This window comes from Nymphalis io, chromosome 5, assembly GCF_905147045.1.
Source record: "Nymphalis io chromosome 5, ilAglIoxx1.1, whole genome shotgun sequence".
Lineage (NCBI taxonomy): Eukaryota > Metazoa > Arthropoda > Insecta > Lepidoptera > Nymphalidae > Nymphalis > Nymphalis io.
The window spans coordinates 2875341-2901686 of record NC_065892.1 but is presented as its reverse complement, the minus strand read 5'-3'; the positions used below and the strand labels follow the sequence as shown (position 1 = coordinate 2901686).

The 26346-nt window shown below is 30.9% G+C and overlaps 3 protein-coding genes across 5 annotated transcripts; 2 read left to right on the top strand and 1 right to left on the bottom strand.

Annotated features, from left to right (window-relative positions):
- Positions 1-1111: 1111 nt before the first annotated feature.
- Positions 1112-7559, bottom strand: LOC126768478 (uncharacterized). 3 transcript variants are annotated; one of them, XM_050486617.1, is made up of 7 exons: positions 7225-7360; positions 6757-6802; positions 6480-6661; positions 6030-6180; positions 4947-5078; positions 3716-3878; positions 1112-3325 (listed from the first exon to the last, which is right to left on the bottom strand). In XM_050486617.1, exons 3-7 carry the CDS (start codon positions 6598-6600, stop codon positions 1877-1879), a joined length of 2016 nt encoding a protein of 671 aa, XP_050342574.1. In that variant the 5' UTR covers positions 6601-6661; positions 6757-6802; positions 7225-7360; the 3' UTR covers positions 1112-1876. The 3 variants fall into 3 exon arrangements, with proteins under 3 accessions (XP_050342574.1, XP_050342572.1, XP_050342573.1); XM_050486615.1 differs by lacking the exon at positions 6757-6802 and having other exon boundaries at positions 7225-7559; XM_050486616.1 differs by lacking the exons at positions 6757-6802; positions 7225-7360 and adding an exon at positions 6942-7026.
- Positions 7560-7585: 26 nt separating this feature from the next.
- LOC126768570 (uncharacterized) lies at positions 7586-25544 on the top strand. The gene is made up of 5 exons (XM_050486759.1): positions 7586-7851; positions 16892-17004; positions 22711-22868; positions 24066-24252; positions 25017-25544. Exons 1-5 carry the CDS (start codon positions 7816-7818, stop codon positions 25168-25170), a joined length of 648 nt encoding a protein of 215 aa, XP_050342716.1. The 5' UTR covers positions 7586-7815; the 3' UTR covers positions 25171-25544.
- Positions 18364-19953, top strand: LOC126768515 (KRAB-A domain-containing protein 2-like). Its single transcript, XM_050486676.1, has one exon. The coding sequence runs from the start codon at positions 18522-18524 to the stop codon at positions 19839-19841; it is 1320 nt and encodes a 439-aa protein (XP_050342633.1). The 5' UTR covers positions 18364-18521; the 3' UTR covers positions 19842-19953.
- Positions 25545-26346: the final 802 nt, after the last annotated feature.

Below are 26346 nucleotides of genomic sequence, written 5' to 3'. Positions count from 1 at the left end.
TAGTAAAGGTGAGTGTTAGTTTAATTATATATATTACAAGAGATGTAACATCTTTTATTCTATGAGATTGGTGCATTACCAGCGTCAGCAATAGTATACTCTTCTGGCATTACCTATGTCTATAGATTTTAGTGAATATGTATATTTGCTACGCTGCTGTAAATAGCAGAAAAATAGTAAAAAGTAAAGTTACAGCTCGTAAATATCCTGCTCCTGGGCCTCCTCTTTTCGTGTAGATTTGGAGCGTTTGTAGATGTCACTAACTGTTCCACTACCTTTGTTTTCCTTCACTGCAGAGCGTTAGATGAATTATATACACAAATAAGGTACAATAAATTCAGTGATACTTGCCAGAGTTTGAACTCAGAATCATCAGTTAAGATTCTCGTCTTCTAACCATTAGGTTGTCAAGATGACTAATACACCATAAAGTAAAAAACTCTTCAATACTGTATTATGATTATGTTGCATGTAGTTTAATTGAACTCTATTAATGTGTTCACACAAAAAAGACTAATCTTTTATGAAATCATATCAAAATGTGTATTTTGATTATTCAAGTCAAGTTTGTTCTCACAAGCACTTTTGTAACTTCTTTTACAAGATTTATTTTAAAGTAAAGCTATCAATGGTGTGTAGACTATCAGAAAGACCGAGCTACAAACTCAGTACTCTTTTTTTTATCTGCCATATACAATTAAATTTATAATTAAATATATACCCCCAAATGATTATATATTTATTATGAGTACCACTCGTGTATATAGAATTATACCGCTAATAAAATGTATAATTTTGTTACAATGTGAATGATACACTAAATAAGTCATGGAATATACATTATCATAGTCAAACCAAATATATGAAGCATATTCGGTTCTAAAATATTTCGCTGTTAGAAAATGTATATCTGAATATTGTATGCTTAGAATGATACATTACACATTAAAATAAATAAAGCCTTAACATATTTTTATATTATATATAAAATAGCCGAGACCAACTGCAATTGTGAAAAGTTTTTAAACAAGATATGTTGAGAGAATTAAAATTAATAGTGACAATTCCACTAGAATAACTCAAAAGAAATACATATAAATGAAAGACATAATTAAAAAAGCATTTTATTTGTTACACAGACTAGAGATTACAGCATTTGATTATTGCTCTCTTATAAATAGTTTAAAAATCGCATATATCTAATATGTACAAGCACAAATTAAGTACGTGAACAATATTTAAGGCACTGGATCTGGCTTTAATAGCACCAAATGTAACCTTTTGTGATATTATATAATCAATATAATAATATATATAACATAACAATTTTCTTTCTAAAGTTCATACATTACATTCCATAAATCTTAAAAATATTTAAATATATGGCACCATATCATGGCATGTTTTTAATTGCATTAATAAATTGACACTGTTCGCTCTATATGAGCTTTTTTGTATTGTACATCTGCCTACACTAATTCTGTGTATAAATTATAAAAAAATCTATATATTTGTATAAATATCTCTTTCCTTTCTAACTAGTGATAAACTACGGCAAGATTTTATATTTATAGCAAATTTCTTTAAAAAATCATTATATCATTAATAATTCTTTGGACACAATTATTTTGGTAATTTAATGAAAAAGTACATATGTATATGTTTATATAATTTAAATGATTTAAAAAGGCACTTTTTTAAAATAATTTCTCATATATAAATAGTCTAATAAATAAATACTCTGAATTTAACAATAAATTCGTTTTAAAATATGTATAATACTAATAAAATATTTTTCATAACAATAATTGAACAAGGAACTGAATGCTTTGTACAAAATTAAATGCAACAGAAGTTTTTCTAATAAGCATTATAGTTAACCTGTGGTCAAGTTGAAATTATGCAATTTGAGGGCATTTAACAAATCGGATTCTGACAAAAATTGTTTAAAGGCATCTAACTTCTTAAAACAAATGGTCACACAGCATGATTTTGCATTAGTAGTTGAACCGCAACATCGATCGGATTTCGGACTTTTGTTTAATTCAGTTTCACTACAAGAACATTTTATATTATTTATAATATTCGGAAATGTTTCATCACACTCATGTGTGTAAACGCCGAAATCTTCAAGATTCGAATTATTATGTCGCCTATGATAGTGTAAAAATGTATTGTGGTTTGTGTCCGTTGCTTTGCCACAGCCGACAGCGCATTTCATTTCAGCATGGTTACATTTACAATCGACGCACGAACATTTATCATCACAGCAACCATTTTTTTCGGGCGTTTCATGGTCTTGACAATTTCTACATTCACCGTTATTCGGACTGCATTTGCATTCTTTGCAAGAACAGATACCAGCATCAGCGGTTAATTGTTCAAGAGGATTCCTAGCCTTTTTACCAAATATGTTTTCTGTCCGTACAACGTACATATCGGATGGTGGTTCGTTATCGAATAACAGAGTATCTTCAAGTGTCAACTCCGTATTGAATGAAACGGAGTTAGCTGGATTTATTTCAATATTTTGTTGTACTTTACTCGGAGGGGGTGTGTTTAATGTTCTATCGTCGATTGTTTCGTTGTGATTTTTAATATATTCAATATCCGTATTGATTTTATCCGGATCAAGGTTCGACACGAGTTCACTGTCATTAAATACTTTATCGCTTACATCTAAAATATTCGGTGTATCTAAATCGAACGAACTTTGTGATATGATATTGGCCGTCGGTATAACTTCAGGATTGAGGTCTATGTAACTTTGCATATGAGTTGGAACAAATGTAGCGAGAGTGAATATGCTCTCCGGTGTATTATCTTTGATACTTACCGGTGTCTCTTGTATAGAAGACGCTAAGGCGGTCACGTCTATCCACGGTGCTTGTACTTCGACTTCATTGGCTAAGGCTAATTGCATTGCTTTCGGTTTAATATCTATTTTAGATGAAGGCATTACATCCGGTTGTATATCGGTGACGTCAACCCAGCTGTTGTAACTCGGGTCTTTTTTGATTACTTTATCAACATTAAACGGTGATAGAACTTCGAGGTTACTCAGATCGTAATCAACAGCGATGTTATTAGTGTTAGAGAATTTAGAATCGTTAGTCGCGTTGTTGAAAAGCAGTTCCGTTATATCCATATTGCTGTTTGAGAGTGGATTGACACTGGTTATGTCTTCCAAGCTGCCGTCGGTCGAGTTCGACTCTGTAGTTATCCTACCGAAAGATTCGAGTAGACTGTCCCATTTCATAATGTCAGTGTCGGTTTTCGTTTGATCATTTTCAATAACTTCAACAGTCGGAGTTTCGGATTCGATCTGGAAAATTTAATCGCAATGATATAATAATATGAATTTAATTTGTTTATTTCAATAGAGGAGACAGCCTATATATAACATAATTAAAATATACTTTAGAATATATTAAACTATTAATTTTTGTTTGTGCACTACCTTATATATTATATGTAGCACATCTTTTAAAAAGGTAATATTATATATATAAAAAACATACATAGTTTTTCCATCATTTTTTTATTTATTCATGATATCAATCATTAATAAATAAAACATATTTCGATTTTTTTTTAATTCAATACATATGGAACAGTTGATTAACAATTCGTATTATTATATAATTATCTAAAAACAGAATATGGCTCACTAATAATCATCACAATTTGTAAATAAAACATAATAAATAGTCACTTGGTGTTTCCTCGCGTGCGCCCGCAGGCTGGTGGCGGAGGCGAAGAGCTTCCCGCAGCCCGCGCTCGCGCACGCGTGCGGCCGCGAGCCCGAGTGCGTGCGCGCGTGCGCCTTCAGGTGGTGCGACGCCGTGAACGACTTGCCGCAGCCGTCCGTCACGCATCTGAGTTACGACCAACCAATCACTTACTTTCAAATACACAAAGGGGTCGTTGCCGACGCTCTCTACCTATCGTACGGTTATTGCATCAAGATAAACTTTACTACTAAGCTATTGGAATAAGTTTATTGTAAATAATTTTTTTTTCTTCTAAACAAATTATCGATAAATAATACGAATTACCGATTTCGGCCACGGCGGCCAATCTCAAGAGACATTAGCCGCCGCAGGAGATATTATAGTGCACAAGTGTGTACCCAAACACAGGTGCACTCTCTATTCTCTAGCTTTCATAATCCGATGGGACGGCAATCCGACACGACCGGAAAGAGTTCAGGCGCAGGACCAACGGCCTTACGTGCTTTCCGAGGCACGTCAGTGAACACATTTCCAACTTCCAGACTCCGGGCTGCTACTGAGAATTTTCTGACAGAAAAATCCAATAACCCTTTATTGGCCCGACCTGGGAATTGAACCCAGGACCTCCGTGTCTGCGGCCTTACATCAAGCCACTAGACTAACGAGGCAGTCATTTTATATATATATAAATAAATAGATAGTACAGAAACAACAATATTAGCAACATTACAAAATAGTTTCGAAAACCCATTAAAAAAACACAATGAATGTAAAATTCAGAATTGTATAATATTATCTGATATGTATAGTTTTATAATTATAAGCACAATATGTATTTTGTAACCAGCCACGGTGAGCGGTTTTTATTTTCTCAACAACTGCATAGAGCAATTGAGCTTATTACTTACCAATAAATAGAAAAAAAATCAATTATCTGTGCTAATTACAAAATGGGAATTATAAGTATATATAAAATTAAATATAAACACCAATAATAATGATACAAAAGAAGCCCACAGTGACAATTTTTGTTTATGTCAATAATTGCTGCATTATTTTAAACCACTGCAATGCAAGTTTAAGCACTGTCCAACTATGAGAACAGTAAAGCTTTCTTTAAGCACTTACAAGTACACAGTACAAGTAAATTAATCATAATGAAAGTTTTTGTGATTAAAGTTATGTAAATTGAAAAAAATATATATAACTTACTTGTAAGGTCTTTCTTGTGTATGTGTGCGTATGTGTTTTTTCAAATCACTCAGTGTTGTAAAGAATTTTGTGCAGCCGTTTGCTTTGCAATTGAATGTGTCACCGCTGTGTAGTCTTTGATGTGCTCTTAGTCTGAAATTGAGAAAAAGGTGATTGTTTAAAAATCGAATGTTTATTTAAAAAGTATATGTTTATGTGATTGACAGTTGCCAGTATAAGTGACATAAAACAGATTACGTTATTAATACATTCGTAAATATATTAAATGTCAAATCCAAGACAGTAAATAATGCTAAGTCGCTCTGTGACAAATAAATAATAACAAAATAATTTATGCTCGAAGACATTTCAATGTTCATAATGAGAAAATAAGATTCATAATACAATACAAAAATAAATCCAAGATCAAGAAACAAAAATAGATTCATAAGAAAAATATAGTTAGATCTTCTGAAAATCAATTTACAAAATTCACCGAGTCTTAAAAATATGTACATCATAAATTGGAAACAGACATTTTATTACAACACTTATAATTAATGTCTTAAAGGTGAAAATCGATTGTAGAGTCTAAAATTTAATGATTAAGAATGTACTATTGAAATCATGAATTGGCATCTTTCCAATTGCACATAAATCAGTTACTTAAGCACATCTTCTGTTTAGAAATTCGTATTTTAAAAACAATTCAGCCTTTATGTATTGCATAATAAATGTATGAATGAAAAAAAAGCGGTCAAGCTCATGCCTTGGAGTATTGTGTTATGACTCAGGATGTGTAGGCGGCAGGTTTCTATTCGTAACTTGTAAACAGTACTCAGGCTACAGTAATAAAATGACTGAGTTTGAATTGATTCTAATAAAAAATGATGTATTTATTGACATTTAAATGTGGGATTATTACTATGAGACAGTGTCCAATCAAAACAAATTCTAACTAAATTTAAATTTATCTACGACATATACACATTGTTACAAAATAAATAAACATGATACATGCCAAAACAACAGCTGCCACAAAGTTAATAATATCTTTTTTCAACTAACTAGATTCCATGTAAAAAAATATATGTTTAAGCTAACCTGTACAGTGTATTGAAGGCTTTATTACAGCTTCCGATGTTACAAGCAAATGGTTTGGTTTTTGTGTGAGCTCTTACATGTATCTTAAGACTGTATGACGTAAGGAATGCCTTGTTGCACGATTGCATGGGACATATGAACCTATATTCACCTGTAATTGAAAAAATATAACAAATTATGGGTTTCTGGGATATAAGTTTTTACAAAACAATTAATTTGTTACTCTTACTTTACAATAATACATCTATTATATCTGTATATATATCTCAACCCATTTTATAAAGAGAGTTTATTCTTCTTATGCAAAAAGCTTAAGGATTAATGATACATTTAAAAAATATTTTATTTATGTTCTCTTTTTAATGAGAATGGATATGGGCTTTCTATAATTTTCTATGAACTTATCTTTTAAAAATGTAATTAAGATTTAATTTATTACAATGGATATACCTTTATGAGTCTTCATGTGGGTGCGTAAATTGCCCACTGTACTGTATGTCCTTTCGCAACCATCATATTCACATTTATATCTTGCATTGTTTTCTTCGATTCTGCGTTTGTTTTTATCCATAATTGACTTTGGTGAATTAATATTTGGCTTTGATAGATCTGTGAAATCTCCATTGTTACCACTGGAAAGTGAATATTAAATTTAATGTTAATTAAACTAAGTTCACAATAAAAAATATTTACACTTAAAATAATAATTTTCTTTGGATTTACTCACAAATGTTTTGGGTATCGAATGATTTATGTTGATTCATTTAATTAAGCTGAAAATATATTTGTAAACAAATGATTAAAAGCATTATGGTGTGTTAATAATTGTTAATGGGTTTAAAGTTTCATGTTTTAGATTATGATATGATTATATTATCTTTGTAGTATTTTCGTATATGACATATCAGTTACCTTCCAATCATTACTAAAGAATGTACTCAAGTCATTAGAGAAAACAAAATTAGGATATTCAAGCCGCATCGTGATGGTAATGTACCAAAATAGAATGCCCAAAAATGAAATAGTGGGATAAGGACCACAAATACAAGTTCTCGTATGTTTGAAAGAGATATATGATCATATTGACAAACAGCTGATCGCTTCAGCTGTTTTTCAAAAAAGAAGCGGTATTTTTCCAATGTTATTAAAAGCATGATAATAAAGAGGAAATATTATCATATATTATTAAACTTACGGTACTATTTCAATTTCGATTTTCGACGTCACACTATCCCCTGAGACTTTTTTATCGAAACCAAAGAAACTTCCAGAATCCTTATTAAGCAATTCGTTATTTATATCACAATTACTATCTTGATCTACTATTTTCGGTAAAAAGCACCCAGCATTATTATTCTGTGTATTGATTTCTGAATAGCCGCTGTCACCGGCCCATGCGGCCATGTTGTTTCTTGTTTCGTTTCGTTTATACTTTGTGGTGTTTGCTTTTGTGTCGCTGTCATTTTTAATCGGTAAACGTCAAAAACTGGTACCGAATGAATGATACGTCATAGTTGAATAGATGGCGCTAATTTCAAATTTCTTACCAGAGAGATTGGTTGTCGCGGAAGCAAAGTAGGCGCTCGCGCCCGCACTTAGGACTCCCGGCCGAACTCCCGTTATAATGAACACCACTTGTTGTCTGCGCGGGCAGTGCGCCGACCGCACGCCCTTCTTCTAACGCGAATGTATTATTTTCACATTCGGACAAAATTTTGCATATAAGTGTGCCGCAGTATTCAAATTATTTTAATTTTATAGTGATAATATATTTATTATTTACAAAATGTGTCTTAAAAGTATAATAATCTATTTTTATTTGGTAAGTAATATATAAAATACGCTAGTTTTTTTTAGACTTTACAGGATTAAAAAAAGGATGATGTTACAACGTCGCTTAAAACATATAAACAAAATTAATACACATTATTTTATTATTATTATTAAAATATATAACAAAAATGTACTTTGAAAAGTAGTGAAAAATAAACAATCGATTTTACACGACTTTAATAAGTAGTTTTCATAAAAAGTCATGAAAAACTATAGTTTCTTGTTTTATCAAATTCAATCTAAAATAGTGGACTGGATATTTTATGAATTTCTTTCTAGACTAAAACTGGTTTAGCCGCAGAGACGGTCTACTATTTCAGTCGTCTTTTTTATGTGCTATAATTTTATTCCTAAACTAGACTAGAAAACGTAAAAAACTGAAAAGTATCCAATTCAGTCTACATATGTATATTTTATACTAAAAGACTTTTCCAAATGATAATTTCGTAATGTTATAGAGAAGTAATTAATGAAAATTAAATATAACAATCATTTTAAGGTCATGTAATATTTTTATCGAATTCAATAATCATCTAACTCATACAGCATGGTTGACTGACTCATTGCCTATGCATTCGGAGCGAACCGTTCAGGGAGATAGGAAAAAAAAACAAGAAACTGCGGGTGAAGTTATCATAAATTTACTGTTATAAACACGTTCTTCTCTATCTAAGCACATTAACGTGTCATTAGTCAAAGGTTGCTGACCGAGATCATGAACCATAACTTGCCATTCATGTGAAGTCTTAAGTGCATAACATAATTATGTTGTTTCTATGAAAGGCGGCCGGACTCAAGATAATTCGCCATGAATCAAACAAACCGAATAAATAAATTGAAACTGTTACGTAATTGATTTATAATACTCTCGTTACATTTTATTTATTACGAAGACACTTTGCAATTTTGCTGCTTTATATTTTATATTCGATGACTTAAATGTTTTTCCATGTTTAAGCGAAAATTCAACTTGTTAACACATTTTGTTTCGTTGAATTCATAAGTTGATATACGTTATATTGTCCTATATGAATAATTACTAAATAAACTTCGGCTTCTTAATGTTAAAAATTCATTTGATTTATTCTCAATCTTCGTAAAAATTACCACTTTAGTTAATTTACCTTTCAACTACATTAGCTTTCGTAGTATTCAGTATTTTTTATTATGGTTTTCAAAATACTTCTCATTCTAAGTACCTCGTTGCGCCTGATTCTATTAGGGAACTGTATCATTCGAGATTCAGGATGGCATTTAGTAAATTTTAACATTTGAATTTAAAAAAATCTCTATATAATTATTCGGGTTCATTTCTAGAACTTATTTGTATTTATGTGTGTATATATAACTGCCTTTTTGGCTTTGAAGCTAGCGTATAAGACTGCAGAAACCAAGATTCTTGGTACCAATTTCGGGACGGTCTAGCAATAGTATTGAGCATTTGAGAATACAGTAACATCTCAGAGTTAAGAAGTGGGTCTCAGGCCACCGCCTGATCTCTCTATTCGTGTTGGATTATCTCACTGGATTATGAGAGAGAGATAGAGAGCACCAAAACATTTTGCAATATAATAATCTCCAGCGCAGTTGATCAGTTCTTGTGATTGGCCACCCTGGCCGAATTTCAGTATTTATTTATTTTATTTATTTTTATTTATTTTATTTAAGGACCACTAGTAGCTACTACATGTTTTAATGACAAATGTAAAACAATTTAGTGAAAATAGCTAACATGTGAAGCTTTTTAAAGTAGCCACAACAATTACAATATTTGTTTTAAAAATACATTAACACATAATTATAGCAACATGAGTAGAAAGATTAAAAAAAAAAAAAAGTCCAAATTGGTACAAATTAAAGATCATAAAAAAATAAACATGCACTTAATAAAATTAAAATTAATAACACAAATAGTTTGAAATTGATATAGGTATAAATTAAAATTAAATAATTCATTAAATTCATGCAAAGTTTACGTTACAAAAATATTACTAAAAATATACTAATTAATACAAAATAAAATTAAGATAACATTATTTATTATTTATTTATTTATTTATTATTTATTTGCATCTCTCAACAATTCTAGCGCCCGTTTACGATAAATCATGGCAGAGTCATTAAAAATATCTAGATCTTGACAAAAACCATTGTACAACCGTGATGTTCTAGGCATTGGTGCATTACATCCTAATTTCGTTTTTGATATTCTGACATCAAAAGTGCCCAGAAAACTACGAACATTGCGCCTTGGAATACGATAGTATATCTTTTCAAGTAAGTAAGTACAGTCGATCTCGTTACGAATTATCTTAAATAGGAAAGAGAGATCTAGTAATTGTCTGCGTACAGAGAGACTATCCATATTAAAGTCTTTCAAGAGATTGCTGTAATTTTTATTAGATTTATTGTATGAGGTTTTTTTGTTTCTGGATAGATGATATACAAATCGCTTCTGTATTCTCTCTATACGCAGACGATGTACATTGTAACAAGGATTCCACACAACACTACCGTACTCCAGTACACTACGCACGTAAGCGTTATAGATTATTTTTTTCGTGTTATTCGTGAAGTGTTTACCATTTCTAATTAAAAATCCTAACGTTTTGGAACTTTTCGTAATTATTTTATTGAAGTGCGGGACAAAAGTAAGCTTGTCATCAAAAATGACACCCAAATCACTTATTTCAAAAACTTCCTCCAACTTGATGTTATCAATGCTATATATTGTTTTGATTATATTGAGCTTTCGCGTAAATTTTATATGCTTGCATTTACTGACGTTTAATTCCATTTTATTATTTTTACACCAATTATATATAGCATTAATATCCACCTGTAAGAGCTCTGAGTCAGCTAAGTTGTTTATTACTTTTGTTAATTTTAAATCGTCCGCAAATAAAAATACTCTACTATAATGTACCGTATCGCAAATATCATTAATGAAGATATTAAAGAGCCAAGGTCCTAAGTGTGACCCTTGAGGAACCCCGGAGCAGGCTTTATATAGACTCGAGCTAAAACCTTTTAAGACAACAAATTGTTGTCTATTGTATAAATATGATTTGAACCACTCAAGCATATTACCATTGAATCCGTACTTGCTTAGTTTTAAGAGTAAAATATCGTGCGAAACTTTGTCGAAAGCCTTGGTTAAATCGGTATAAATTGCGTCAACTTGCTTGTGGTTATCAATAGCTGGCACAATGAATTCACTGTACGAAACAAGATTTGATGTTGTAGATCGACCCTTTATAAAGCCATGCTGGTTATTATTATTCATTTGCTTTACATGACATTCTAGATATGGGTAAACTATTGCTTCAATACTTTGGCAAAAGTGGAAAGTATGGAAATCGGTCTATAATTCTCAATGCACTCACTACCCTTGGACTTATATACTGGTACGATCCTAGCTATTTTCCACTTATCGGGAAAAACACCTGAGCGAAGTGATTCGTTGTATAATAAATATAAAGGGAAACTTAGTACCCATGCACATTTAGAAATAAATATAGGAGGGATATTATCATAACCTGTCCCTTTAGTTGTATCAAGTCTTTTTAAGTATTGATAAATCTGTCTTCGCGATATTACAAAATTAGTGAACGCTCCAAAGTCATGTTTACATTGATTACTATAAGATGGTAATGTATATGAACTTTGAGATTGTGTGTAAACAGAAGCAAAATACAAGGCAAATTCGTTACAAATTTCTGATCCCGATTTCATTACTTTTTGTTTGTAAGTCATTATGCCTGGGAGTGCGGTACTATTATCTTGTTTGCCCTTAAGGTATGACCAAAAATATTTAGGATTTCTACTAATATTTTCTTCAACAATTTTAATGTAATTATTGTAGCAAATTTTCGATAAATCTGCACAACGTTTGCTCAAAAGACGTAATGAAATTTCATCAAGTGGGTTTTTATATATTTTGTATTTATTTAAAAAAACTTGTTTCTCTTTATATAAATTTATCATTTCCTTAGTGAACCATGGAGGATATTGTTTACCTTTTTGTTTCTTTTTTGGTACATATTTTTCGATCAATTTGTTCAAAATTTTATAAAATTTATCGATCATTAGGTTTATTGACTTACAATTACAAAATTCGCTTAACCAATTGATATTATTTAATTCTGAAATTATACTTACGTAGTCAGCTTTAAAATAGTTCTTCTTATCACCAATAACATTACTTTTTAAAGAAGTTCTTGATGAATAAGAAACTAATATATCTAAGGGAGGATGGTGGTGATCTGGAGGCACTATTGGCAAAATAGACTTACTAATTTTTATGTTATTATGATTACTGAATATTAAGTCTAATATTTTATTATTGTTATTACTAATGTTATTATGTTGAACTAAATTATTGAGAGATGCAAAATCAACTAGCAAATTTCCTAAGGAACTATTAGAAATAACATTATCATCAGTAGCGAACCAATTGATATTACTTAAATTAAAATCACCCACGAGCATAACATTTTGTCTATTCTCTGCAATTCTACTATTAAAATTATTGATAAAATTAGATAGCATATTACGGCTGACGGGAGGAGGCAAATAAACTGCACATAATGCAATTGAGTTACACTCATCGTGACAATTTTCTCGTTCAATATTTATCCAAAGATCTTCACACTGACTTTCACAAAAACTGAGTCGCATTGATTTCAGTTTATTTGAGACCGCCACTAAAACTCCACCACCATCTTTTTTACAATGTAAAGGTAAACTATCACGATCTCTTCTGTATACTGTATAACGGTTGTCGAATACTTCATGGTTCTCTATTTTATTATTAAGCCACGTTTCTGTTAATATAATAACATCATAATTTGTACACGATAAATTGCAGATGAAGTCATGAGTTTTAGTACGGAGACCTCGGACGTTCTGGTAGTATATATTAAGACCGTTGAATTTTATAACATGAAACACTAAAATGATCTATGAGTTTAGAGAGCAAAGCAATTTACTGGATATTATTCAGAACAGTATGATTTTTTACATAAATACATTCTGAATGTTCTGTCTTTCTCATAAATACCTTGCCCTGTCTAACCCACACAAATCTGTATTTTTTTTCTTTAGATTTTATTCGAGCTGCTGCATGTAAAGACTTAATAGCCGGTGTCAAGTGTTCCATAACATATATTGGCTGCTTATCTGCTGCAATACCTATGTGACTTGTGTTAAGTTTATCGTCAGGATGCGATTTATTGTAATTGATGACACATGCTAGCATCGCGTCTCTCATTCGTGGTGTGGATAGCTTTACAATCACAGATCTGGGTCTTTTGTCGCTGTTGTTCAATTTTGCAACTCTAGTACAATGATGTATATCAGACTCCTTTAGATCACATGATATTGCTTTACTCAGTTGCATTACTGCACTAATTAAATTTTCATTTTTATGCTCAGGAATCATTTGTATTTCAATGTTATTTGATCGATTATACTGCTCCATAGTATGTATTCGTTGTTGCAAATCAGATGTTACATTTTTTAGTGCATTTTTCTCTCTTTCCATTTCCGCAATTTTATCGTCATAACTTGCAATTATTTTTTTAGTAGATTCGTATTCTTCGCTCAAAAAAGTCATCGAGTTTTCAATAGTAGATATTTGCTCTTTTATAGGTTTAAGATTTTCTTGAATCATTTTGTTTAACATGTTAGTGATATCATCCAATAGTAAATTTTTAAAGGCCTGAAACTCATTACGAATGATTTGTTCAACGTCTTGTTTAGTAAGTTGTTCTGATGCAGGCGACCACGTTTCAGACTGTTTGCTTTTTTGCCGATTTGTCACATTGTAAGATTCTGGAGAAGTATTATTTCTTGTTGTTATTATTTTTTTCTGTGGAATCATTCTTACTTAGTAACGACTATAACAGCAACTTCTTAACAGAAAAATAAATAAATTGAAATAGGTCACCAACAACTTGGGTTTGAACCCGTATCGCTCGTGCGTGGAAGTATGGTTCACACCGTTGGGCCAACGATATGGTTATTGTTCAAGTAAAAATTGCGAACTGTATGTACAATATTATAATCTGCGCCTGGAGATTTTATTAAACACCCGCTACAAAAAAAGTTATTCTCTTTGTATCTACTCACTTCACTGTATATTTTTTAAAGTATTTCTTTGTTATGAAATAAATTACTAGAACTTTAGATGTTTCTTAAAATCGTTTTATAAAGCATTTATTTTTATTAATACACTACTTTCTTAACTTATTTTGCTCGTAAAATAAGTCACTGCCCTCAGTAAAAGTACCTATATTATATAATTATCGTTTCACCCTTTTGCGTATTAAACTTATTCAAACAATAATGTTTTTATATAGATCACACACTGTCTTTGTTATTTACACATATCTACGTTTTATGATTTCAAAACACAGTCCTTATATTTTTAAAACAATTTTTTTTACGGAGCTATATAGTTCCGTGCGCTTACGTCGATGACACAGTATCATTATATATATATATATATATATATATATATATATATATATATATATATATATATATATATATATATATATATATACATATATATATATTAGTGAATTGGTTTTAATACGCCACAAGAAAAATATTACAAAATAGATAAAAGTTTAAAATTCCAGAGTAAGTTTTTATATGGCTGATTAATGTTTTATCTGTTACATTTTTAATGTTTTTTTTTTTAACGATCAACATGTCATTTGAGGAAAAAGAGAAATGTTTACCTTATCACGGTTATGTTAGTTTAAACAGTTACCTACCAAATATTTTTGTAGTACGAAATACGTGAGATACCTTATCGTAATCGTACAAAACTTTCAGTTAAAAATAGTTAGAATATACCTGTATGAAAATAAGTGAAACATTTTTACAATCATAATATTATTAAATAGTACGTTAAATCAAGTTAAATTAAATCACAGTTTGTTACGAATTAATTTCAATTTTTTTTTTCTAAGCTATGTATTAAAACTACATTTAACTTTTGCAAGTGCACATGAAGTGTAGAAGTAAGTTAATAATAATTTATATAGAAAAATCTTGATGCAATTTTTTTTTAATGATTTATTTTCATACAATTATTTATCATCGCTACTTCAAGGTTGGTACGATAAAGTAAATTCAAATAATAATTTTCAGATAAATTTTTATAAGTGCTTAGAAAATTTTAGTATATTTTGTAAATATTAGTTAACAATTTAAAACAAAACAAAACGTATTTATGTATAACCTTATACGAAAAAACTTTTATCTATAAAAAAATACTCAATTCATTTTTGGATTTCGAATTGTAGATTAAAGTTAAAATATCTTTTTTTATAAATATAGACTTTTTATTGTTTATGAAAACCGTTATCATTTTATAAAACTGTACCCATTCAATATAGTGGTTAGGAATTGAAGAATCGAAAAATAACGCCTACGACGTGATCTCCATACAATGGACCTAAGTGACCGCTAGACACTTTCGCTACTTTTTCTTTAAACTATTTTCACTTTTGTATTATACGATTATTTTATTCTGTTGGGACTTTTCAATAAGAATAATAATTAGATTTTAATTCCCTGGTTTAGTTTATTGCGTAAGTTTTTGCCGTCATTGACATGAATATTATGCAATTCCCTGTATAATTATTAGATCCAATATTATAATATTATTGTATAAATCAGCTATTGATATTAAATTAACTATTTAATAAGCGAAAACATAAGTAACTTTGAGACACGTGTGTATATTATTTCATATTCGCGTTAGTTGATCCAGCTTTATACACTGGAAATTAGTTAGCGACGTGTATAAACTTTTAAAAAATAATTATTTTATTAATATAATATCATTGTTTTAAAAATACTAATAAATCATATGATGGATTGCAAAAGTAAAAATTTATCTATATCTCCGTAGTATTCGAAGTGAAACTTATTAAAATTAAAGTATTAAGTGTTACGGCTATAATTTTGAACTTAGTTCACTTTACACCTGACACCTATCTAAGTTTCCAATTGCGGTTCAATGACATGTCATATACACTTGACCTAGAAATGTGACACTGGCACTTTCTTCTTGAGGGCTTTTACGATTCATCGCGCATCACTACATTACTTTTTACTTTTCCTCTATAAACAGAAAAACCATAGACTTAAGCTGATCTCTTTCACACATATTGTTTAGGCAAAGGTAAAATAAAAAAAAATGAATACACTGATTAAATTTAACAATAAAATAATTACGTTAAAATATGCGTAATAATAAAATAAAAACCTTTATTGCAATAATATAATTAAAGAAAACATTTTGAAAGTTAAGAATGCAAGGAATGTCAAGTATAAAGGTTATAAAACATGTTAAAACAGACCACGTATATTATATAGGATAAGTTTTAATTTTGATATAAATGTAACGGATAACATTTTGAAGACATTACGGTATATTTTTATTCCTGCACCAGCTGGGCTACGTAATTATATTTTAGTGGGAAATGTTGAACCGGTTAGATAGTGCATGAAAGGACAGGTATTGTTTGGACTGTAGGCAGAACTGTGCTATGGGGCCACGACACACATACCGTCCTGACTAGCTCACGATCTTACGATTTCGCGTGACTATCGATAGTTAATCGTTTTTATTGATGAAATTATATTTTCACTATTTATCATCTTATCGAGATAGTTTTGTGTTTTTTTTTAATTGTTTGTTTGTGTGATAACTTTCATAAAATTTTAAATAAAGAGAAAATAATAATATAGCACACCACACACAGATGATAAATTTATCAAGCTTATTTATTCCAATATCTATAATTCTCAATTATTTTTTTACCTTGTATTGTATTTGTACTTTGGGTAATTGTTATTGAAATCATGACAATTAACATTTATGTTAATTAAGCAAAATGTTTAACTTGTGATTAAATCGAGTAAATTATTGATAAAACAAAACTATGTTAGTTTATAAGCTACAACATTATTAATGTTAATTTTAATATACTCTTGATATTTTCCAGGCGACAATAGCTGTCTGCGTGGTGGGAGACTGTGGGCCAAAATTAAAGTATGCGTGGGGAGATGCACTCCAAGGAATAGATTGTCCAGGTCCTGACGGCACACCATATCCCAGGTAATGCTAATCCAGGCAGCATTTTATGATTTGTATGTCATACATCATCATAGGCACTCATAATATAATACATAGTTATTATTATAGTTACAAAAAAAAAATATATTAAAAAAAATGATTTTGAATTAGTAACGAGGCTGTCAACAAATGGATTGCTGCTAGTAAGTTGTAGGTTCTTTAAAATTTTAATTGTAAATATTTATTGTTACAAAAGTTTTACAGATAAAAAATAAGTACGCTTAGTATACTTATTGCATTAAAATATAGGAAAAATATGAATAATCCACATAATTAAGCTATAAGTACATAGTACGACTATATGAAATCTTATGCTAAAAATATGTTATTTAGTATAAGCACACACTTTATAGGTGTGTTAAAAACCCACTCCAAAATTGTATAAGCATATCGAAAAAAAATACTACTTTTTACACATATTTCGAATATATTTTGTATATACATTTTTCAGTGCTACTTTTCTGAGATGATCTAGACAATAATCTTCTATATAATTGCAATGAAATGTGAATGTTTAATATATTCAAACTCTTATCTATTTCAGTCGTAACACTATTTAAATGCATATTTATATACATATAAAAATGTATTATATAAGTTACAAGCACAGGATCACAGATAATGTACAGATATATTACATTAGGTAGGGTTTATACCAAAAACTAAACACTAACGATGTGTTAATACATCACACACATTAAGATTACAACAAGTAGATCAAAAGATACTGGTGGTAGGGCTTTGTGCAAGCTCGTCTGGGTAGGTACCACCCACTCATCAGATATTCTACCGCAAAACAGCAATACTTGATATTGTTGTGTTCCGGTTTGAAGGGTGAGTGAGCCAGTGTAATTACAGGCACAAGGGACATAAAATCTTAGTTCCCAAGGTTGGTGGCGCATTGGCTATAAGCGATGGTTGACATTTCTTACAATGCCAATGTCTAAGGGCGTTTGGTGACCACTTACCATCAGGTGGCCCATATGCTCGTCCACCTTCCTATTCTATAAAAAAAAATAAAAAAAATAACGTTAGTAAATTATTGAGTTTCACTTTAATAGGAGACCTAGATAATATTATGTAGACTAATAAATTTAGCACTCATGTTTTAGTCTTCGTACAATATTAGACCTTGAAATTATAGCGATAAGAGTCAATGTAATAAGTGTGTTGTAGTGTCAACGCGACGTCGACCGGTTCGATAGTTAAATGGACAAAACGCGTTCGTACTGGTATATGTGTGAGCGAGAGCTTTCGTTTAGTCAATATCTTTCTTTGTCCGGCGCAGTATTCGTACGCGCTCGGTTCTTCTCGTATTTGCCGATAAAGTTACGATTTGACTCCGACATTCCGTGTAGTGTGCATTTTGCTGTTAAAGGTTAATACGCGTAATAACTTGCTTTTATTATGTAACGCTTTTGTTTACGTTGTGAAGACGTTCAGTTATCTACAGTTGTATTTAACTTTTATTAATTACTTGTAATTGTGACTCCTATGTAATGGATGCAAACGATGTAAATCGAGAGATATTCTACCGGCGAGTAAATGAATTATTATTAAACAAGCCAGCGCCGAATACGTTCCTAATGACTGCCGCAAAATATACGCGGCTCATTCAACAAGTTAAAGAGGCGAAAACAAAAATTAAGAAACATCCAGCTGATTATCGGCGTTTAAAACGATATAATCTTATAACAACTTCACAAGGGGATAGACTGGTCATGGCTCATAGTGATGGAAAAAAGGAACCACAAATGTTTGTAAAATTAGAAGAAATATATGACATCATACGTGAATATCACTTAAAAATGAACCATGCGGGTAGAACACGTTTGATGTACGCTATAAAACCAAAGTACAAAAATATCACGACTGCAATAGTCATGCTTTACCTGTCACTTTGTGAAGGTTGTAAGAATAAAGTAATAAAGCGAAGTAAATCTGTTAAGAGTATGAGCGAAAGTGAAGATAAATTAGATATAAGTGACGGGAACATTGAAGTGGAATCAAAGATCGAGATAGGATCAGATCCTTTAGAATCAGTTATCAATGATGAAGCATCAGATACCGACGTGCAAGAGAGTATTGAAGAAGATAATAAAGTGTATCCGGAACTATATTCACGAGGACAAGTGGACATAATAGATGTTACAACGGTAGCTAGCGAAACTTACAAATGCTTAATCGTGTATAGGAATCTTGTTACGAAATTTGTTCATCTGAAACCCTTAAAGACTATAAGCATAGATGAAAGCGTCGATGCTCTCTTGGAAATATTTCTAGTATTTGGTGCACCGAATATATTACAATCGAAGAATGGTATTTATGTCACAAAACAAATATGTCGACGGATGTATACGGTATATCCAGATATTAAAATCGTGTGTGCTGAAGCTAGTCGAAATAAAAATGACTTTTTAGGACAATCCAATGAAGATATATTAAGAATGCTACATGATTGGTATAAACGAAATTCGTCTTTAAAGTGGTATCAAGGCGTTAAGTACGTTCAATATCTTTTAAACAACACCTTCAATGTCCATATTCGTCGAACTCCAAGCGAATCAGTTTTCGGTTACAACCCGAAGAGGGGCTTAGCGACGTTTATGACGAAAAACGAGTATGATCATCTCGTCTCTGAGAGTGATTTACAAACCGCTTTAGAAGAAAAGGAATCCGGAAAAAATTCAGAACAATTGCTGCTGGAAGAGTCCATTATACCTTCTTGCAGCTTTATCAAAATGGAGCCAGGGATTAATGATATTGAGGACGTAGACGATGAAGACAATGACATGCAAGAATGTAAATTAAAAATTTAACATATCTTTTTATTTAAAATTTTATTTAAAAGTTAATTGCTTACAGAAAATTTGGATGTTAAAATTTTCCAATCCACGCATCGCTGATGATAAAATAAAAGAGTAATCAGTACCCGAGTCCCGTTAATTTCGATTGAAGTTCTTATCCTCATTTTACATGTTCGTGAGAGGTTTCCCATAAAACCGTTACACCAAAGTTATGCTTTGGATAATTTAGTGTTGGTACATTCACAATAAAACTTGATCATGATTGCTATTTATAGCGATTGTTTGCTTCAAGTTGAGCGTGGGATAATTGCATTTGACGCCATCTATCGATGATCAAAGTCAATTTTGTCTGACAGCTTAGACAGCTTATGTCGGAGTAAATTATCATGCGCTTAATGTACTTTATGTCACGTCTTACAATTGTAGCGTAATCTTATTCCACTTAATGTCAGATTTGAGTTTTTAATTGCAGTTTAATGAATAAAATCAATATGATGTTGAATTTCTGTATTCCAAAACAACTTAAAACAAACTCACTTTGCGTTTCATAATAACTTTCACTAATTTTGCCTTATCGCAATACCTTTACGTAGAGCATTTTTTACTGACAAAAGTTAGATTTGTCGGTCACATTTTTTATAATACTAGTTTCTGCATGCGGCTACGAGGCGGGGAGGGGGGATGTTGTTATGAGTTGAATCCACAGGATTATGGTTGTAGAATACGATCTAAATCAGGAATAATAATCAAGAGCACAATTATAATAGCAAAACGTAACCGATTAAATATCGAAGCAACAATTAACTACATATTTATTTTATTTCGTATTATAAAAACCTTACACACTTGAGATATAAGGGGTAATTAAAATTATCTTATAGGATAATCAATCTAAAAAAAGGCAGTTTTAAAATATCTTTTCTATTCTTTATAGGAAAGGTATTATTAACATTTAATTATTAATACAACGCTAGATAAATAAGTTTTATCGAATATTTTGAGAACCCTCCAATATTTTTTACTTAATATTTTTATATAATATAGTTAAAAAATATATCCGTGCAACTTAAACTTACAAAAGACATAAAAATATTTAAATAAAATCATAAATAGACGTATTGGTCGCGACTTCATTTGCCTTGGGGTGTTCAGGGCGGACGTTCTACTAACAAATTGTCACTTTATCGCAATCGAATGGAAGCGTGATCGTTTTTCCGTCTTCCTATTCTTTAATTTAATTATCGACTATTGCCATAAAAGTTAACAATTACGTTTTATTTTGACATACCGGTATATGTTAACATATTATCGGTTCGGTTCCGATTCGGTAAAAATACAGATGGTTCAAAGTTGGATCGTAATTGAATCGTTTGATCGTCTGCCCCAATATAAGACAGCTTTGTTATTTATTGTTTAAATCTTTTCTTTTCTTCCTATCGCTGTAATATTATCCCTTAACTTGTAAGCTTATTTTCTAACTTTTAATGAAATGTTCATGTTAATGTACTCGTAACCGACTAGGTGCCAATTCCTTATAGTTTAGCGAACTTGAAATCAACTTAAAACTTTGGACACATGACCAATCCGAAGAGTTCCAAATAATCTTCACCTTCTAAGCAACAAACTTCTAGCAGTTTCTACTCTTGCTCGTTCTATATCATATAGTATTTTTTTTTTTTTTTTATAGAATAGGAAGGTGGACGAGCATTTGGGCCACCTGATGGTAAGTGGTCACCAAACGCCCTTAGACATTGGCATTGTAAGAAATGTCAACCATCGCTTATAGCCAATGCGCCACCAACCTTGGGAACTAAGATTTTATGTCCCTTGTGCCTGTAATTACACTGGCTCACTCACCCTTCAAACCGGAACACAACAATATCCAGTATTGCTGTTTTGCGGTAGAATATCTGATGAGTGGGTGGTACCTACCCAGACGGGCTTGCACAAAGCCCTACCACCAGTATATATATCTTTAGTACATTTATAACGATTTAAAAATATCTAATTTAATTATTCCTATTAATCTGATATCACGGACCCGATTTGATTATTAAACTTGTGGAGAACACACACACACATAAATTTAAAAACAATTAACATTAATTACGACGCAAACCCGAGTGGACGGCGTTGTTAAAAAGTACCGATGGCATGTGCCTACGCGCCGTCCGTGATCGTCGCAGAGGGCAGTGATTTTTTACTTGTATTACCCTCCACAAGTGATTTACTTCGATCGCCCTTATTATAATTGTTTTCTCATCTATGTTAAATTATAGTTAATGCTATTCCGAATATTCTTTCGGTTCTGATTACCGTGATTGAATTTATATGTATATTAGTGTTCTCCTGACTGTATTGTATCGTGAATTATATGTGTACGTCTGAATTAATTAGTTACTTTTATTTCGACCGGTAATAGGCAGTAGCAGTAGTAAGTAGTAACAGCCTGTAAATGTCCCACTGCTGGGCTAAGGCCTCCTCTCCCTTTTGAGGAGAAGGTTTGGAGCTTATTCCACCACGCTGCTCCAATGCGGGTTGGTGGAATAGGCATAGGCGTTCGAACACATTGTTAAGAATTATTTGCATTTGAACTGTAATCACAACTAAAAACTTGTAAGTAAAATATAAGCTACGCGAATGACATGGCTTTCTTTTTATATCTCACGTATTTACTTTAAAACGGACGATAAAGTTGCACTTATACGGTTTTTTCAACATTTTAGTACAATTCACTTAAAATTTAGCGTAAAAAAAAATTATTAGCCTGATATTTTATAAACTAACCATCCATTAATTTATATTTTCGCCATTTAAAATCCGCCATTTTTTTTATTAGAACAAAAATATTTAGCAGTTGCATTTTTTTTTCTCATTTAAGACATCTTGTGAATCGAGCGTTGAAGTCAACATGGGGTCAGAGTCGACAAGGCAGAATGGCGCGGGTCCTCGACCCTTCGGTAATGCGACGGGCGCTTCTTGACGCACACGCCGGCTACACTGAGGGTGCCGTTAAAGCTTCGAGCGGAAATAGAAGTGGTACGATAATATATTTATAATTACACAAAATATATAATTATTAGAAATACTCATATTACGATTTAATTGACTAACCTATTTAATTTAGAAGTTTATAAAATGTGAAATATTCAGTTCAGTTCTTTTTAACCGGAAAGTTAAAAATTCAAAAAACATTGAAATTAATATTATATAATAATTTCTTTGAATTGTTATTGATTCAATTTAAAAAAAATAAACATAAACTTCGAAACGTATGACATTTTAAGTTTAAAATTAAAAGTAAACATTTGTTGATACTCTTTTTATAATACCTATATAAAAAAAAATCATCAAGAACATATTTGAAAAACCGGTCGAAGGCTTTGCATGTGAGACGCTAAAGCGTGTTATTAAGATCCTTATTACGGTGTGCATTTCTGTGTAATAACTGTTCTCGTTACAGAGCATATTATAAGCTGTAATTAGCGTTAATTTGCTTTTAAAACAATTACGGCCTAACAAGATCTTTTAAACATTGCCATTTGTTATTGAATATAATGAGAATTAAAAAACCTACTTATTGATTGATTGATTAATCTTAATAAACGAAGTTTTATAGCTATTTATGATGCTGCGTGCTTAACTAAATATTTAGTATGAATATGTATTGAAAGAACTAGATTATTCTCAGAAATAAAACGAGATTTCGATTAAATTAATGTATTATTTGCAATCATAAAATCCTTATATTATAATGTAGCGCGCAATGCTCGTAAGATAATTTTAAAGTGAATCCGTTTCCCGCCGTAAAGAGTATCTGTCATTGTACTTGTTTACAGATTAAAAATGTAGAATATTATTGATTAATTGAAAAATGACAGATCATTAGTTGTACTGCCTCGTTATTTTAAGCTGAATTATGTCATAATTCTATTTCTAAATAAAACTGGTTTTGCAATAAAGTTATTCTACTCAATTGTACTGCATTGTACTCAAATTTATGCCCATTTTATTTTACTCTTATATTATTTTAATTATGCTTGTTCAATTTTCTTCTTAAAATTAAATTAAACTTTCATGTAATACATATGTTATTACATGTATTCGTGTATTTCCATAATAAATAATAATTTTAATCTTATAAATTCAAAACTGCTTGTAAGGGTGTATATGTATAAAGTATCTTTGGACATAGTTTCTTTTTTTTTTGCTAAAGTTTTTTTCTTCGTTTTGCAGCAAGGGCGACAAATCTACCCGGCCTCACTCCGGGTAACACCAATACATGCGGAGGATCACGCCTGTGTCGGACGCGGTACAACACGACTGCACCAATGTATGGTGTCTCGCTAACATCGGGACAGCCGGTGACAATCGTTCAGAAATTCCCGGATCTTTTACAACAAGTTGTTTTTGAAGTTTGCGAGTAAGTTAATCTTTAATGTTTAACAGAAAATTGTCGGTTAGCTTGTTTTGTTTCCATTGTATATATTCTGATAAAGCTTTTAACCTTATTGGAGATATAGGTAACATATGAACTGTTATAAGTTATTAAATTTGAAATATAAGTTATATGAGGCATATTTCTTTGTACAAGCGCTTGATTCCTTGTGGCGGATGTCCAGCGGTAAGCGCACGATAATCTTCCCGAAGAAAGCTACCACAAGCACATTTGTGCTTAAAATTCGTCTCTTGACGTAACGTGGCGTAATATGAATAAAACATTTGTGTTATGAAAATTTGTCATATGTGTATCCACCATTGGATGTGTGCATTGGAACAGCGTGGTGGAATAAGCTTCAACTCTTCTCAAAAGGTTAGGTTTTAGCTCAGCAGTGAGACATTCGCAGGCTGATAGTTGTCTGTGTTTCGGTTTGAAGAGAAAGGAAGCCAGTATAATACAAAGTACAACAGCCCTTGGGGTAGAACATATTAAATACGATATTTGATGGTGTAAGGAATCAGACTGTTTAATATATATAAGCTGTCCAATTACTACGGATCTGCATTCCTATAATGAAGAAATAAAAAAAAAATACGAACTGTAATAAATATTTTATCTGTGTGACTCAGTAGATTGACAGATATTAAAAATGTAATCAATTTTTTTAAAAGTTTATGTGAATACAGCATATTTGATTCTGCCGCCAAAAATAGACATGACATTTCAGTTTTGACATTTTTTTTCAGATCTAGCGAATGTTCCGTTGTCCGTGGATCGTGTACACAAACCTATGTACCATATTTATTCCTGGTCCTACCCCTGGGACCAGTCACGTTAACAGGACAAGATTATGTATTAGTTGAATCGGGATGCGTTTGTAGACCAGATCCTATGCAGTAGGACATTTCCTAGACTAAGACTGTATAGTGAATATAGTGCTCAAAATATTATTTAATTTATTAGAAAATTCTTAAATGTGATTCCAATTTAATTTGAAGACAGAATATATCTTTATTGTTTTGTCTTTGAGTATTTGTTTCCATTGATTTAATTTAAAAAAATACGGAAAATAAATATGGTGTTGCAAACTATGATGCAAAGGCTATGTTGCATTGCTTTGCATTGCCCAGTGTTGCCTGTCGCTAAGTAGAGTTGACAAGTCTAATTTAAATTGTAAATTATATATCTAGGATAATCAAAAATAGAAAAATTATATCTTTTACGATTTTTTTTTCTAATTTAATATTCAACGTAATTTATTAAAGAGTATTTAAATATAAAATGCATTTAATGTAGATGTTAATATTTCTAATCGAAAAATGACCGATAGCATCGCATTGCTTTTTACGATTTCTTGGTCATTTTACGGTTTTTATTTATATTTTTTTATTATTGTTTTCAGACTGAATAACTAATTGTTAAAGTATTAAATTGTAATTTATTCGGGACGTCTAAAGTACGTTTGTATTATTAAATATATCTAATATATTGTGATTTTAAAGAAGAACAAATAAAATTATAAAATTGCCATGTGTTTTTTTTATATTTTTTAATGTAGGTAAGAACGTCGTTTTATTCAGCCAGCATTAACATTTCAGATCAAGTTAATAGTGAAACAAATTTTCTAACCACACCCAATATTATCAGTAGAAATCAGTATCAATATGAATTAAATAAACATTAAATGTTTCATAATACCGTATGAATAATAAATATTAAGAGAAGGTTAACGACTTTGTTTTTCTTTTAATATTAAGAACATCCCTATTTGGAGTTCCATAGCTAGAAAATTAAATATTTTTAATTTCGAACACACCAATGTTCTTATATGCATTTTAAATAATAAAATGCAAGTATATTTATAAAATATATTGTTTTTAATAATAAATAATTATTAACACACCTCAATCATGTTGTAAAAAACTAAACTGGAAAAATGTTGATAATAGGCAGCCGGATAGAGAAATTTGATAAGCATTATACTCTTACCCTTGTCGAATGTTTAATGTCAAATAATAAAAAAGGTTTTTGAGTTTAGTTTTAAAAAATACAAATAAAAGTGATTTTCAATACAGC